The 14,660-nt window shown below is 37.2% G+C and overlaps 1 protein-coding gene across 2 annotated transcripts; it reads right to left on the bottom strand.

Annotated features, from left to right (window-relative positions):
- Nucleotides 1–322: 322 nt before the first annotated feature.
- Nucleotides 323–11,398, bottom strand: LOC140890068 (pyrophosphate-energized membrane proton pump 3). 2 transcript variants are annotated; one of them, XM_073297826.1, is made up of 15 exons: nt 11,261–11,398; nt 10,524–10,863; nt 9,555–9,758; nt 9,284–9,435; nt 9,013–9,160; nt 8,799–8,931; nt 8,509–8,681; nt 8,168–8,288; nt 6,098–6,285; nt 5,479–5,916; nt 5,135–5,299; nt 4,836–4,991; nt 4,633–4,744; nt 921–1,140; nt 323–623 (listed from the first exon to the last, which is right to left on the bottom strand). In XM_073297826.1, the coding sequence occupies exons 2-15, from the start codon at nt 10,614–10,616 to the stop codon at nt 524–526; spliced, it is 2,403 nt and encodes an 800-aa protein (XP_073153927.1). In that variant the 5' UTR covers nt 10,617–10,863; nt 11,261–11,398; the 3' UTR covers nt 323–523. The 2 variants fall into 2 exon arrangements, with proteins under 2 accessions (XP_073153927.1, XP_073153933.1); XM_073297832.1 differs by lacking the exons at nt 10,524–10,863; nt 11,261–11,398 and having other exon boundaries at nt 9,284–9,428; nt 9,555–9,685.
- Between the last annotated feature and the right edge of the window lie 3,262 nt (nt 11,399–14,660).

Below are 14,660 nucleotides of genomic sequence, written 5' to 3'. Positions count from 1 at the left end.
ATTAAGTACTCACATAAGGTGTTGGGAGTATAGGGGTATTATTCCACTAACAGTAGTGAAAACTTGTCTCCTTGTATTTTTATAATTTGTGCTCTTTGGCTCCAATTTTCAGGACTAGTCTAAAACATGAGTACAAGCCTTTAGGAAGTTTGGATTATAGTGCAACGCAAATGTACATTCAAATGTTTATTAAGCAAAACTATCACATATTCTTATGTATGAAAGCAAGTAGCATTTGTTTCCAATAAAAGCTACCAATAAACGTGTGATTCGCTTGTAGATAGTAGATACAGACCTGGAAACTGAGTGAGGTCATGAGAAATGTACTGAACGGAGATGGTATGTCATATAATAACCAAAAAAAGGCGGCGTACGCCAGAAAAATTTGAAACATCCAGGTGAGAAGTCAAATTAAACTAGAAAAATGATACCGGGGGTACAAAATAACATCAAAAACTCAAAACTATGTGTGAGGCATTAGAAAGTGTTCGCGTTGATCGTATACCATGTGTTGGAGTTACGCTCACAGAAATACTGGAGCCATTACAAGTGTTATTGTTGCAAGCATCTTGATCAGAACATGAATTGATGGACCTGCAGTGTCTTTGAAGGGGTCTCCGACGCTGAAAATTATCGAAACATGATTGTCACTTCATCTTCAATTAACAGATGTGATGATTGGTACCAGAATAAAAAAAAAATGGACGAGTGCTTGTAGAAGGGAAAATATTAAATGATGACAAATGATTGACTAAACGAACTATTCAAAAGCAGCATTCTCTTTTGGATTGATAAATTTCGGGGCTTTTTTAAGTGATTGCCCCTTGTACTAACCCACTGAAATTTGATTCAAAATAATATAAAAAATTTGCCAGCAATTTAGACATTTTTACCAAATTATTCAAACAGTAAACACTTACGTATCGCCGGTGACTGCTGCTTTGTGGCAATCACTGCCTTTGCCTCCTAAAGCACCTGTTTCTATGTACTTCTTTGCATTATCCCAGGCACCACCCGCAGTGTTAAGGAAAAGAGCCATGAGGATACCGGAAACGGTGGCAAACATCAGCATGGCTGCCACAACTTTGGCTCCCAACAGAGGATGACCAGTATAATGTCCCAACACCCTGAATACCAAACCTGGAAAAACGAGAAGATGTTTTTCATTTAATCATTTTGTATGGGTAAAACAGGTAAGATCCTACTTATCGACCACAATCACACAGGTAGCAGAGGAAGGCCAATGGAATGTTGGAAACCAGGAAAAAAATGAGAATTAACGACTTGTGTACAATGTCATTGATTTACTATCAAGATCCGACTTGGGTCTGGTTGGTAATTCAGATGTATAAAGCAGACTTAACTACGTGGAAACTCACTTGAAAAATACACGTTCCATAAGATTCTCATTCCACATTATACCAGCTAACTTAAAAAACGATCAAGTACATTTGGTAAGATTCTCGTTCCACGTTAATCGTTATGTATGTGAGCACATAAATTTGTTCACAAAATTAATTTAGGAAGCAGAACCATATCAATAATTTAATATAATGCTACTCTGGAGACAATTAGGATGTGTATGGAATCCGGATAAGGTGGGATTGTAGGACGGTTTTGGGGTTAAACACTAATTTGGTTCGGTTTTTTGTTTTTTTATGAAACACATTGTATCAACCATATTCATGATTAAGTGGGTATTAAAAGTGGGAAATTAAACCACCTACCCTTAGTACTAACAATCCTCTTTAAAATACACTCATATATTCCATAAATGCCATTTTCTCTACCCAAAAACAAGCCCAACATTCTTTCCTCCATCAATTAGGGTTTCGTAATTGTAAGGTATTCCCAGGGTTTCATAGGCACAAATATTGAATAATCCTTGATTTATCCCATTTACAAAAATAAAACCAAACAAAATACCATTTTATCACAATATATTACATTTCCTTATCACTCATTTACTAATCGTTCGACAATCTCATCCTTTGAACCAAGCGTGGCCTTGGGAAATATCGTGAAAATTGGAAAACTGAGCAGGTTTTATGCTCTATGGATAAAATGTATTACGCTTGAAATCAACTGGGCATCAGCTTGAAAATACTAGTCCACTTAAAGGTACGCATTGTGATAGAACCCCAATAGTTCTATCTTGAAAATACACGGTATAATGAAGATGAATCTCAGCAATATCGACAATAACAATAATATTAAATCCAGTAAACTTGCAGAATAAGAAAGGAACAAAGAGAAATGACTCTCCTACTACTCCACTCAAGAGGGAAGAAGATCCCTCTTGCCCTAGCAATGCTAGACTCACGTAACAACCAACATTCTGCCTCAATACATCTCTCATCCTCCCTTTTATACCCTGCACATGCATAACAAACTACCCTATCTTGTTGGGCTTGTATTGTTGGGCTTCTATTATCAATACATGGCTTATAAGTATTTGTCCCGTAACAATACCGCCCTCGTGAAAATTAGCCTTGTCCACAAGGCTAAGACTTGAAAATTGATCTTCTAAGAGTTCCTCGTCCTTCCACCCAACATCAAAAACAATTATCTCGAAACCAAGGTCACCGTATATACGACCAAAATACAGAACATTCATAGGATACTCCTCAGCCTCTGGTTTAGAAATCCCAGACAGAATACAAGCTTTGTTAAATTCCTCCTTCCCTTCGCTTGTCTGAAATGCAGAGAACTGATTTCCTTCATCTTCATAGATTTGTACTGCCCAGTATTGTGGCACTTCATTTTCCATAGCCAACCGCAAGTATTCATGCCAGATTGGATGCCCACTGCCAAGGGTCGTGATCTTCTTCACTTCCAAGGTTCTCAGCGGCTTCCATTCCAGGCCCCGAACTGTGGGTGCAAACACCAGCCTCTTCTTTTTCCACCACGAAAGACAAACGGGTCTACTTCCTGTGTTAAAACCAACTCCTTCCCTACGGACGTACTTCCCGTCAATGGAGTCCTTAAGCAAAAGGGTTTCGCCCTTTTTTGCTTTTCCAGCCTTTACTTCTGCTGCCGCATACTCTTTCACTTGTTCTTGTTTTCCATTGCCTTGTTTCTTTCGGTCATCGGTGATAATGGTTTGTGAGGTGGCACCCCTTCTGATCAAGTGCGACTGCCCGTCGATGGTGCCCTCCCCGTCTCGGGTCGTGTGTTCATAATCATAGATAATGAAAACGCAAAAGCGCGAATGGATATTAGATTATTTCACGCTGTTAATTATTTGGGCCCACTCTTTATACCTAACATGCTTGTGAATGGGCCAACTTGAGCCCAATTCCTTCCAATTAACAATTTGGGCTGTCATCTTAGTGTCGTCAACCCATGGATCATACCTCCAGATCGGCAGCCCCCTTAGTGCCGCGATACACCGCAGAGGAGAGATGTCAACATCGATCTCGCCGCTTCGTGTATCTTGAGAGACCCAGCCAATCAAATCTCTCCCCCATAGGTCCGGAGACTTCAATCTTCCAGAAATATGGTTCTTATACAACTGGAGTTCGGCTTCCTCTGTTCCATCTTTTTCTAGCTCTATACTATTCGCACCGTCGCCCCCGATGTCGAAAGTGTTTTGGCGAGTTGCAGCTCGTCTTATAGTATATTTCTGAGGCACTTGCATTTTTGTTGTCAGAACCATGGATTTTGCGACCAAGTTTGGCTTCTCAGCGATGAGTTGCAATGTGTGGTTCGAGATCTCATCTGGGGAACTCCTCTCATCAAGGAGAGGATGACTACTACCCTTCACCTCGGACAGCTGCTTGACTTTCCGCAGCATTTGTTGAACAAATTCCAGGTTCTCGTCAAAGGTACATGGTCGAACTTGAGTTTTCTGATCTCTCTCCCATCTCGATCGATCCTGATCTATCCAATTCCCTTTCACATCTACCACCCAAGCACCCTCATCCTTTTTGAGGTTATTCCTCACAGCATCAGCCAATCCTTGAATTGCAGTAGTTAAAACACTAATCCGTCCATCCAAAGATTGTAATCTGGATTGTAATTTGGTTTGGGTAACCCAATGTGTTTCTTCCCGAGAAAGTAACCCCTTCTCGAACATAGTATCAGAGCATGATGAAGCCATGGAAGTCCCTCAGCTGGCTTGGCAGGTCGGACCAATTGATAGAACCCCAAGAGTTCTATCTTGAAAATACACGGTATAATGAAGATGAATCTCAGCAATATCGACAATAACAATAATATTAAATCCAGTAAACTTGCAGAATAAAGGAACAAAGAGAAATGACTCTCCTACTACTCCACTCAAGAGGGAAGAAGATCCCTCTTGCCCTAGCAATGCTAGACTCACGTAACAACCAACATTCTGCCTCAATACATCTCTCATCCTCCCTTTTATACCCTGCACATGCATAACAAACTACCCTATCTTGTTGGGCTTGTATTGTTGGGCTTCTATTATCAATACATGGCTTATAAGTATTTGTCCCGTAACACATTGCTTCTAAAATGCGAAGGCAAACCCCTTATAGATGCACCATGCAAAATTATGTCGCGTTTTTTCAACATTATAGTCACATCTTATGACTCATGATGCATTGGTTACAAAACCAACTAAAAGTAACAAAGGCTTGGGAAAAAGATGTAGAGACAAACCAACTGCTATAGGAGATATGATGGCCAATGCTCCAGGCTTTATCATCTCCTTCAAAGAGGCAGCTGCAACGATTGATACACATCGACCATAATCTGGTTTCTCCTTGTAATCCTGAAAGAGAAATGGTAGATGATTCGTTATTATGACTAAGACATGGCATATGAAATTAAGAAGTCCAAAAGAAAGTAGGCAGCATACAAACCATGATGCCAGGTCTCTCGATAAACTGTCTTCTTACTTCATTGACAACCTCTTGTGCACTTCGACCAACTGCTGAACAGGCCCAACCACTAAAGAGAAATATAAGCATAGAGCCCAACAGTCCACCAATAAAAACTTCAGGAATGGCAATGTCAACCTGTAAAAGCGGCCCAAGAGAAGAAACGATATATAACTAAAATGAAAAAATAACCATACGATATAAGTAAATAGATATCAATTCATGACAACAGAAGTCACAAAAAATACAACGCTACAAGTTGCAAGATTGAGAGAATCTACCTGATTAAAGGGTAATTGTGAAAAGGCAGATATTTCATCCATATAAGCACTAAACAAAAGAAAAGATGCTAGTGATGCAGATCCAATGGCAAAGCCCTTGGTGGTAGCTTTTGTAGTATTCCCAACCGCATCGAGAAGATCAGTAATCTCCCGGACGCTTTCAGGCTGTAAGAGTCAAATGTTCCATAAAGCCTCATATAAAGATCATTATCAAAACCACTAAAGTCTCACACAAAGAGTATTATTTTTTTTGATAAGACACACAAAGAGTATTATTGATGCCTAATTACAAGACAAACCTCACATTCACAGGTAAACATTATAAGATATATATTCCTTTGTACCTGCTGACTCATTTCAACAATCCCTCCAGCATTATCAGCTATTGGACCAAACATATCCATAGTCAGAACATAAGCTGCTGTACTGAGCATTCCCATTGTCGCAACAGCTGTTCCAAATAACCCACCAGTTGGGTTTCCAGATTCGTCAACCAGTCCTGAAGTCTGACCCAACCAAAATGCTGAAATAATAGATGCGCTTATCACGAGGACAGGAAGAGCTGTTGACTCGAGACCCAAACTAACTCCAGCAATTATGTTTGTTCCATGTCCAGTGGAGCTGGAGAGTGCTAAATTGCGTACGGGTTCATGCTTGTAGTCGGTGTAATATTTGGAGATCCATACAAAAATATAAGCCATCATAATCCCAACCAAACCACACAAGGCAAAGTTCAACCAAGCAGAAGGTGCTTGTTCAGTATATAGCATCCAGCGTGTGCACTGCCAATGCATTTCACCATCAGCAAATTGAGCAAGGGAGAGAATCACCAGGAACGAAAAACACATGAATGCACACACAAAGGGAAGAAGGAACGAGAAAGGAAGAGGGAGACAGAGAGAAATAAAATCACATGCAGAAGAATCCAAAGAATGATGCTCCAAGAATCTATAAAAATATTACCAAACCAAAAACGATAACAGCTAGGATTATTGTCACAGAATATCCTTTCTGAAGAACTGCCATTGGATCCTCTACAGCCCCAATGACTCCAGAGTCACGTGTATTCCGAATGGAAAAGATTCCCACCGATGATATCACCAGGTCAAATGAGTGAACAACGAGAGGAAACAAAATGAATCCCGATGGATCTGCATGCAATTGATATACAGCAACCACTTAAATTTTGTTCGGCAACGGTAAAACAATTATCATGCAAAATCATCTCTTTATCATGTATCCAGACCAGCATTGAATAGTCCTAACGATAAAATCGGTTGAATATACATAGCAAGCCAAAAATGTAACAGCAATAGATTAGCAGAAAGCCAAAAATTAAAGAACCAAAAAACTTGTAAAACACGTGTTTTGATCAAGGGGATCCAAAAATTAAATAACAACAAAACTAGTAAAATACGTGTTTTGATCAAGGGGTGAAAAGCCAGGACCGTGATTTCTTTCAAGAGCAAAAGACTCTGGAGAGAAACACAGCAACCACTCAGGTTAATTCTATAGAAGATGATTCTTTTTGAATTAGCAACCAGATAAATCAGATGGCATTCTCAACCTGACTGACATATGGACCTGGAGAGGCCATAAACAATATTTTCTATGAATAGAAGGCAGACTACGCTTATTTGTGATTATGATGCAGGAATACGCCATGATATCAGGCCAAAGGCAACCCAAATTTTACCATAGATTGTCATGCTAAATCCCCACTAACACTGCTAGTGCTAATAGAGACAATTATCATAGACCATATAAATGTCTCCAAGAGGATTACTGTTACAAAACAGAGAAATTTCTACGTCCCAGATGATGTTAGTGCCTACAAATAGTAGATATCTCAAAAAGGATAGACAATCACAATTTTAAGCACAAATATAGACAAAATGAATCCATGCAATTAAGATGCAGACGCTAGAAACAAGTCATTCGCCATTTAATTTCTGCCCAATGTTCAAACTCAATACATTGGATTCTGAAAATGACCATTAACCTGACAATATGCTTCCAAAAAGAACAGGGTTTACAATATTTCCCATCCTCCAGGAAATTATCCTTCCTAGATCCTAATACAGTGAATAAAGAGCAGAATTCTGTTTACCGAAATCAGCTCAAATATACTAATCGACCCCAAACCCATTTGGTCTATCTAGTCCATGTTCGGGTTTTTGCCGCTCCTTATCACTGCCTTACCAGCAGTCTTTCTTTAGACATTAAAAAAGACAATCGACTAATGCTAGACTGTGTTCATGTAAACTATTACAACAAAAACCAGAACATATGAGCCCGGGGAAGTTGCCCATCCTCCAGGAAATTATTCTTCCTAATCCGGTGAATAAAGAACAAAAATTCGTTAACCCTAATCACCTCAAAATTCAAATGTACTAATCAACCCCAAACCCATTTTGTTTCTCTAGTCCTTGTTCAGGCTTCTGAGTTCTGCCGCTCATGATCACTGCCTTACCAGCTTTCTTTCTTTAGACATTAAAAAATACTTTTCTATTTCCTCGAAATTCCTATATAGACCACCCCATATCTCTTGTGATGAATCCATTCAAATCAACCGACTAATGCTAGACTGTGTGTTCATGTAAACTATTACAACAAGATAAACCGGGATAACAAATGAGCCCAAGGAAATTGTTAGTAGGAAATAATTGTGAAGTTGCCTATTTCCATGGATTTAGGCTCTTTTTTTGGCATTAAAAGATAACTTGCACATGATACCAATAGTTAGTAAATTTCAAAATAATTGTGAAGTTGCCTATTCCCATGAATACATAGTTCAAAAGGCCATTAATTATAACATGAATAAGTTAAGCTGGGGAAGAGGTGCTAATTGCACATGATACCGATAAAATTTTCATTCTTTAATGTATGATCTGTATTCAAGCTCAAAATATTTGGTGTATGCAGTTATCTCTCATTGAAACCATGCAAATGCAGCCCATCCCCCATGAGTGCATGTTAAAAATTGTGAAAATACAGTAAAATTGGCAGGTATGCTACAAGTAAAGGTCATACCTTCGATTTTACAGCGCTGTGCCATTGTTCCACCAAGAATCATGGCGCTGATTATTTCTGCAGAAATACTCTCGAACAGATCGGCACCACGAGCAGCGCAATCTCCAACATTGTCTCCGACCTTTAACATAACAAATGACGTGAGCAGTCATAAAAACCAAACCAATGCTTTCCCAAGCTCACTCACTATATAAGATCTAGTACCTCAATCATAAAATCGTAAAAATTGTAAAAATGAGAAATCGTGTCTGTAAGTTTGTCAATCTCCTATGAGGATCTTGACTAGTACAACCCAAAATGTAACTAGATGTAAACAATCAAATATGGCAAGACAAACTTACCAAATCAGCAATTACAGCAGGATTACGAGGGTCATCTTCAGGAATACCCTGCTCCACTTTCCCAACAAGGTCCGCTCCAACATCAGCTGCTTTTGTAAAAATTCCACCGCCCAGCTGAGCAAAAAGTGCAACAAATGAAGCTCCAAAACCATATCCGACAAGAAGAAGTGGCACTAGGAAAGAAATGAAGGGTCAGAGTATGGATAGCTTACATTGGTTGCCACAAGATTAAAAATAACAGCATTTCGAAGTTGACAAGAGTGTTGGGAAGATGAGAGACAGGAACTTACAGTCGGTAACCTTCATTGCACCAGGCGAGTCCACACCCAACCAAACATAAAATGCTGCATAAAGTATAGCAATACCAATTACAGCCATACCAACAACCACCAAAGCCGAAAAACCACCAGCACGAACAGCAATCTGCACAAGAGTGTTGATAACTCGTTAAATTTTTTCTAGTTGCAAATGGTGAAATATAGGTAAACATAAAGAGTAAAAAACCTGCAATGCCTCTCGAGCAGATCGTCTAGCTGCACTTGCAACTCGAACATTTGCACGCACAGAGACCCACATTCCTACGTAGCCAGCAATACCAGAACACAGGGCTCCAAGAAGAAAAGACGCAACAGTAACAAATGCAGTTGTTGACCTGAAATCATAGTCGATGCATTTTCAGAAACTTCTCTGTCCATGATATGCTAACTTGCTGTTTGAGGAGACAAAGAAGGCAAATTGCCAAATACCATATGGAAAACAGAAATCCAAATATTACCTCCCCAAACCAGAAGATTCTTGTTGAGGAGTTGTACTGCGAAACAGGTATATGCTGAGGATCACTAATCCTAGTAAAATAGCCATCTTAGAGATAGTTCCATATTGTGTCCTAAAAAAACCTTCAGCACCGTCACGTATAGCATCTGATATCTACCACGAAAAACAAGAAGCTCAAATACAGAAAAGAGTAACTAAGAATAATAAAGACATGCTTCAGTGTGAATATAGAGTAAACTGGAAATGGACAAGATGGTAAAGAAAAACATTACCTGGACCATCTCAGGGGGCCCCTCATCCTTACTGAGCACCCACTTAGTAAGATAAGTTGACAAGACAAAACTGACTATGCAAACTGAAAATACAAATACTATAATCGGCGAGGTTCTTGCACCAATATAAAAGATAGTTCCAAGTCCCAAGAGCAGAAGCATAAAAAGTACACGGACATTTATTCTCATGATAATGCGAAAGATCTGCAGAAAGCAATAACAAGTAAATATGTTAAAATGAAACAGAAAGCAAAATGTTAGAAGATCATTAAAGAAATAATGGAACAAAACAAGAATAGGAAACTGAAGCAGCTTTGCAATGATTTAATGTACAACATCCACAGGAAAAAGCAACAATTCTCAAATTGAATATAAGAAACCAAGCTAAATTTGTACTGCTACTTTTTCTTAGTCCTTATTTCCACACAATTGGTGTCTAGAAGAAGATCCTGAGGATTATCCAAATTCGAATTGAAGGTGATGAGTAGGCAAGTTTATTTGGTGTCAGTCACTTCTGAACCGATATAGACAAGGAAGCAATTCACAGGATCAGAAGCACATTTATCTCCTTGCATCCAAAAAATTAAAATAAGATAAAGACAGCCAATAGAGGGAATTTGAAAACATGGATTTATGTTACGGATGACAGGTAAATTTACCAAATTGTATAGTGTTGCAAACTTGAATAAACCTGACAAAACAGGTTTTTGACGTACCGTCTTATTTTACTTTGTCTGCAATGTTTTCTTATTTGGAGAGACACGCAATTCAAAAACTATAACCCAATACAAAAGTTTATCCCCCCCCAATGACTACTTCTTGACAACCCATTGGATGTTATTGTCAATTATCACTTGAAATTGAACTCATTAGAGTAAAAACTGTGGAGCAAAAAATAAGAGAATGAACAACAAGTTACAAAAGACAAGGTTCTACTTTGACAACTCGAAAGGAAATAAATGCCCTTACCAATGGCATGTAAGGTTTGCCTCGCATATTAGGGAATGTCCTTGGCCTGTCCTGATAAGACACCAAGTTCCCAACCTCCACATCCTCATCCATTGCAACAGCTTGGAAGGAGTTCACCCTCCGAGCTACAGGGTAAGGGTTAAACTCGCCACTTTGGGGCAAGTCACCCCCTGAACCTGGTCGCTGTATTTTGAAGTTTGCTTCTAGGGAAACAAAGATAGTAAACTACGCCAGTAAACTACGCCGGTATTTGTGAAGAACCAACGACTCTTGCTGTTTTTTCTCTTTTATCCCACCAGTTTATTTTTTAACTTAAATCCTTCAGCACCATCAAATTACCCTGAAAAAAAAACTCATGATAAATATCAAGCTCAATGAAATGATTTTGCAATCACAAGACTGAAAAATTCTCAAAGCCCGCCGTCCTTCCGACTCAACTATTCTTAAAATCGCATTGCTTGTCGACCTAAAAACTAATTTCCGAATAACGTAGCAGGAAGTTAAATCCAACATTGGAGAGGACACGTAAATCTATATCTACAACATGAAATGTAAAAAACGGAAAATTGCGCCATAACATCGTATGGCATACAAAAAAATTCCAAACATCACCATCGAACAAATAGATTAAGGGCCAGCACACATACAGATCATCGCTACAAGTGCTCAAAACTCTACAGTAAACAATCAAACACGCAAACAACTCAAAACGAACAAGGAATAGATCAGAAAACTACCAACAACTGATCATCCAGATTGAGTATACAAGCTGAGATTCGTAAATTGGGGAGAAATTTTGACAAATCTACGGCGGAATCTGGACGCCTATTATGCCGTTGAGTGGAGGTGGTCTTGTTCGTGGAGGGTTTTAACAGCTCGGCTCCACTACTACTAGTTGATTTGTCACGACTGAGGATCGAGCCAATAGAATACTGCCACGTCGATGAACTTTGCCAAGTCATCCATAAACCTGGTATTATTCAAACCGGCAACACTAGTCATCTTTAATCCAGATATGATAAGCTTTTTTAAAGAAAATTAATAAGATCTAATTCTAAGATAATCATCAATCTCATTTTTTTAACGAAAATAAAAAATAAAAATAAATTATAAAATTTTAAAAAAATACAAAAAAATATAGCGTTTTCCTAAACAAATAGTCAAAAACGCAATAGATATATCAATTTTACAAAGTGAGCGTCATTTTCGTAAATAAAAAAATATCAAAAGCCACAAAGTGAGTGTCATTTTGGTAAATAATAAAATATCTAGTAGCTAAAAAAGAAGAAGCCTTATAAAATGACTAATTTGACTAATAATTTTAGCTTTATTGAAAATTAAGTTAGGATATAATGAACATTTCAAATCAAGATTCACGTAAGAATAGTACGATATCTATACTTACATTTATCACAAAATTTATGTTTAGTCCCTCATTTTAAAACTTTATGTTTACTATTTTACCTATGTATCTCTATTAAATCAATATCATTAACTACTTGTATAATTAGTTTATTCTATTTAAATGTTATTAAATAAGAGTAAAATGGGAAATTATTTTTAAAAAGTTACTTTACCAAATAATTTCTTAATTTGTGTAAAAACACGTGCAAGTTTAAATAATTTTTAATATGTGTGAAAATATACACAAATCTAAATGACAAGGACGAAGGGAGTATATTATAGTTTCTCGACATTAAATAATTTTTAATGCAAGTTGGTCGGTCAGGACCCAAATTGACAATAATGGTATATCATGTCTCTATTTTTAGCAAGGTAAATTAATGAATCAATTTGACTATGTGTGACGTCCCGTATCTTCTAACATTTTCAAGAATAAAGATGCGGGAAAATGTGGGGAAATTTTTCAAATACAGCAGTGCAGGGCAGACATCATGCTTGCAAATTCATTAAGTCATACGTTGAAATAAATATATTTAAATAACACTTGAATAAAATCTCATAACTCAAACATACATAACACTTTGAAACAAAAGATACTACCCTACAATTAACGACTGTTTCTTATACGGGCACGTCAAAACTTTTACTTGCATATCACAACCTGAACCGGCATTTAAGATCTTAAGAAAGCCGACGAAACATATGAGTTTTAATAAAATAAACTTAGTGCTGAAACACCTTTTTAAAACGTCCGTGAAACCAAGCATCAAATTCTCATAACGAAATAAAATACATCAAAGGTTGAAAACTCAAAAACATTAAAACTCATTGTCACAATACTGTCACTGAAAATACTTAAATCTAAACTTTTCTTTACCACTGAATTTCAACGGTCGTGCATCTAAAAAATGTAATAAAAAAATAACAACAAAAGGATGCAAAACTTATCGCTTTAAACGCTAGAGATTCGAACACTCATGCCATGCAATCTTTTTGTCTCTTGAACTCTTCAGCCTTACAATCAATCTTTTAATTCATTTACTTCTTAGTTTCAACTGCACCAATCAAGCATAGTGAGTCTAAAAACTCAACAAGAATTATTCATATACATAATAAAAATCATCATTCTTTGAACATACAAGACTTGAACATAAACATCATGTATATAAAATCATGGGCATAAAAATCCTTCTTTTTGTGTGATGAAATACATGCAATTGTGGTAACCACATCTTATGGGTACATGGGGTTTTCGTGATCATGGTCATTGTACAACAAGTATATAAATGTACCATCCATACTAGCTTTGGCCAATATGTGCACCATCTCTGTACCGTCTATACTAGCATTGGCCAATATGCACACCTTCATTCTTTGGGAGGGCCCCTCCGAAGCTCATCCCGGAGTACCAGTCTCGTACTGCTACCACAAAAACACATACAACATAAAAATATTTTATCATGCATCATCGAAACATCATCATCATAAACTTCATCATACTTTCTTATCATAAATATTTTCATCATAAAACTTCATCTTGCTTCAACGATTTCTTTCATAAACATCATGAGTCATTATCACAACATATTAAATTCATCATGTCATCATGAATCTTGAAAATAGCTTGAAACTTAACATGTCAATGCTATTTAAATCATTTCATGCTTGAAAAAAATAATGCATGCTAACTAAAATAAAGATAAAATCGTCCATTTAAAATTTCAACACATTTCATATTTTTCATAAGAAACATAGCTTTCGTGAGAACATATTAGCATATAATGCATTACATGATTAAACCGATCCACGTGAGTCGTTCTCTTCGTTTTTACACTAAAACTTGAAACTTTTTGCATAAGAACACTTAAAAGTACTTAAAACACCTTAAAATATTATAAACATGAATTTTAAACTTCAAAAACACGTACCAAAAATCTCGGGACAAAACCCGGCTCGTTGGGGCGCAAAATTCTGTGAGCCCCAGCGCGAGACGATCTTCCTGGGGTTCCAGGCAGTAGACATGTCAATTTGGGTCGACCCGCCTTGACCCGCCATCAGGCGGGGAGGGGCGGGGAGGCCTGAATTGATGGCGGGTTGAGAATATCCCAGCCCAACCGAACCCTTCATGGGTTGTGGGTTGGGCGAGCCAACCCGCCAAAAAATAAAAAAATTCAAAAAAAAATTTAAAAAATAAAATTAAAATTAAAAAATCATATATAAACAATTATAAATGATATACAAATTTAATAAATCATTCAAAATAAATAGATCATTTTACATAATATAAATTTTTTAAATTAATCAATTAAACATAAATTATATAAGTCATTTAGAACTTATAATCATATATAAAACAGTTCAAACAATATAAATTGTTCAAAACTTATCAATCATACATAAAATATTTAAAATATTAATTATAATATAAATTTAAAAATTGTGAAAAAAAATTGGCAAGCCGGTGGCCCGACGGGCTCAACTCGAATTGACATCTCTACCAGGCAGATCCACGCTGGTGCGAAACCTTCAAAACTTGCTTTGGACGTACCTTTTCGAACTGTTTTGACTCCTTTTGAGATTTATACACACTCACTCGTTGAAAGTGTAGTAACTTATACCCTATTTTACGAGTTTAATGGTTAAACATGATTAAGAAATTTCAATCTAAATTAACCAAGTGATTAATCGGATCAAAAATGTGGGATCAAGGCTTCGGAACCACCGAACAGATCG

The sequence above is a fragment of the Henckelia pumila genome, chromosome 1 (assembly GCF_033568475.1).
Source record: "Henckelia pumila isolate YLH828 chromosome 1, ASM3356847v2, whole genome shotgun sequence".
Taxonomy (NCBI): domain Eukaryota; kingdom Viridiplantae; phylum Streptophyta; class Magnoliopsida; order Lamiales; family Gesneriaceae; genus Henckelia; species Henckelia pumila.
This window is presented reverse-complemented; position numbering and strand designations above follow the sequence as displayed.

What these genes read in the sequence shown, in the direction of transcription:
- LOC140890068 (XM_073297826.1), bottom strand. Translation starts at nt 10,616, where the DNA reads ATGGATGAGGATGTGGAGGTTGGGAACTTGGTGTCTTATCAGGACAGG. An exon ending in TTGTTGAAATGAGTCAGCAG is followed by an intron (nt 5,300 to 5,478) that starts GTACAAAGGAAT and finishes TGACTCTTACAG; the next exon opens with CCTGAAAGCGTCCGGGAGAT. An exon ending in CATATCTCCTATAGCAGTTG is followed by an intron (nt 1,141 to 4,632) that starts GTTTGTCTCTAC and finishes TCGTTTTTCCAG; the next exon opens with GTTTGGTATTCAGGGTGTTG.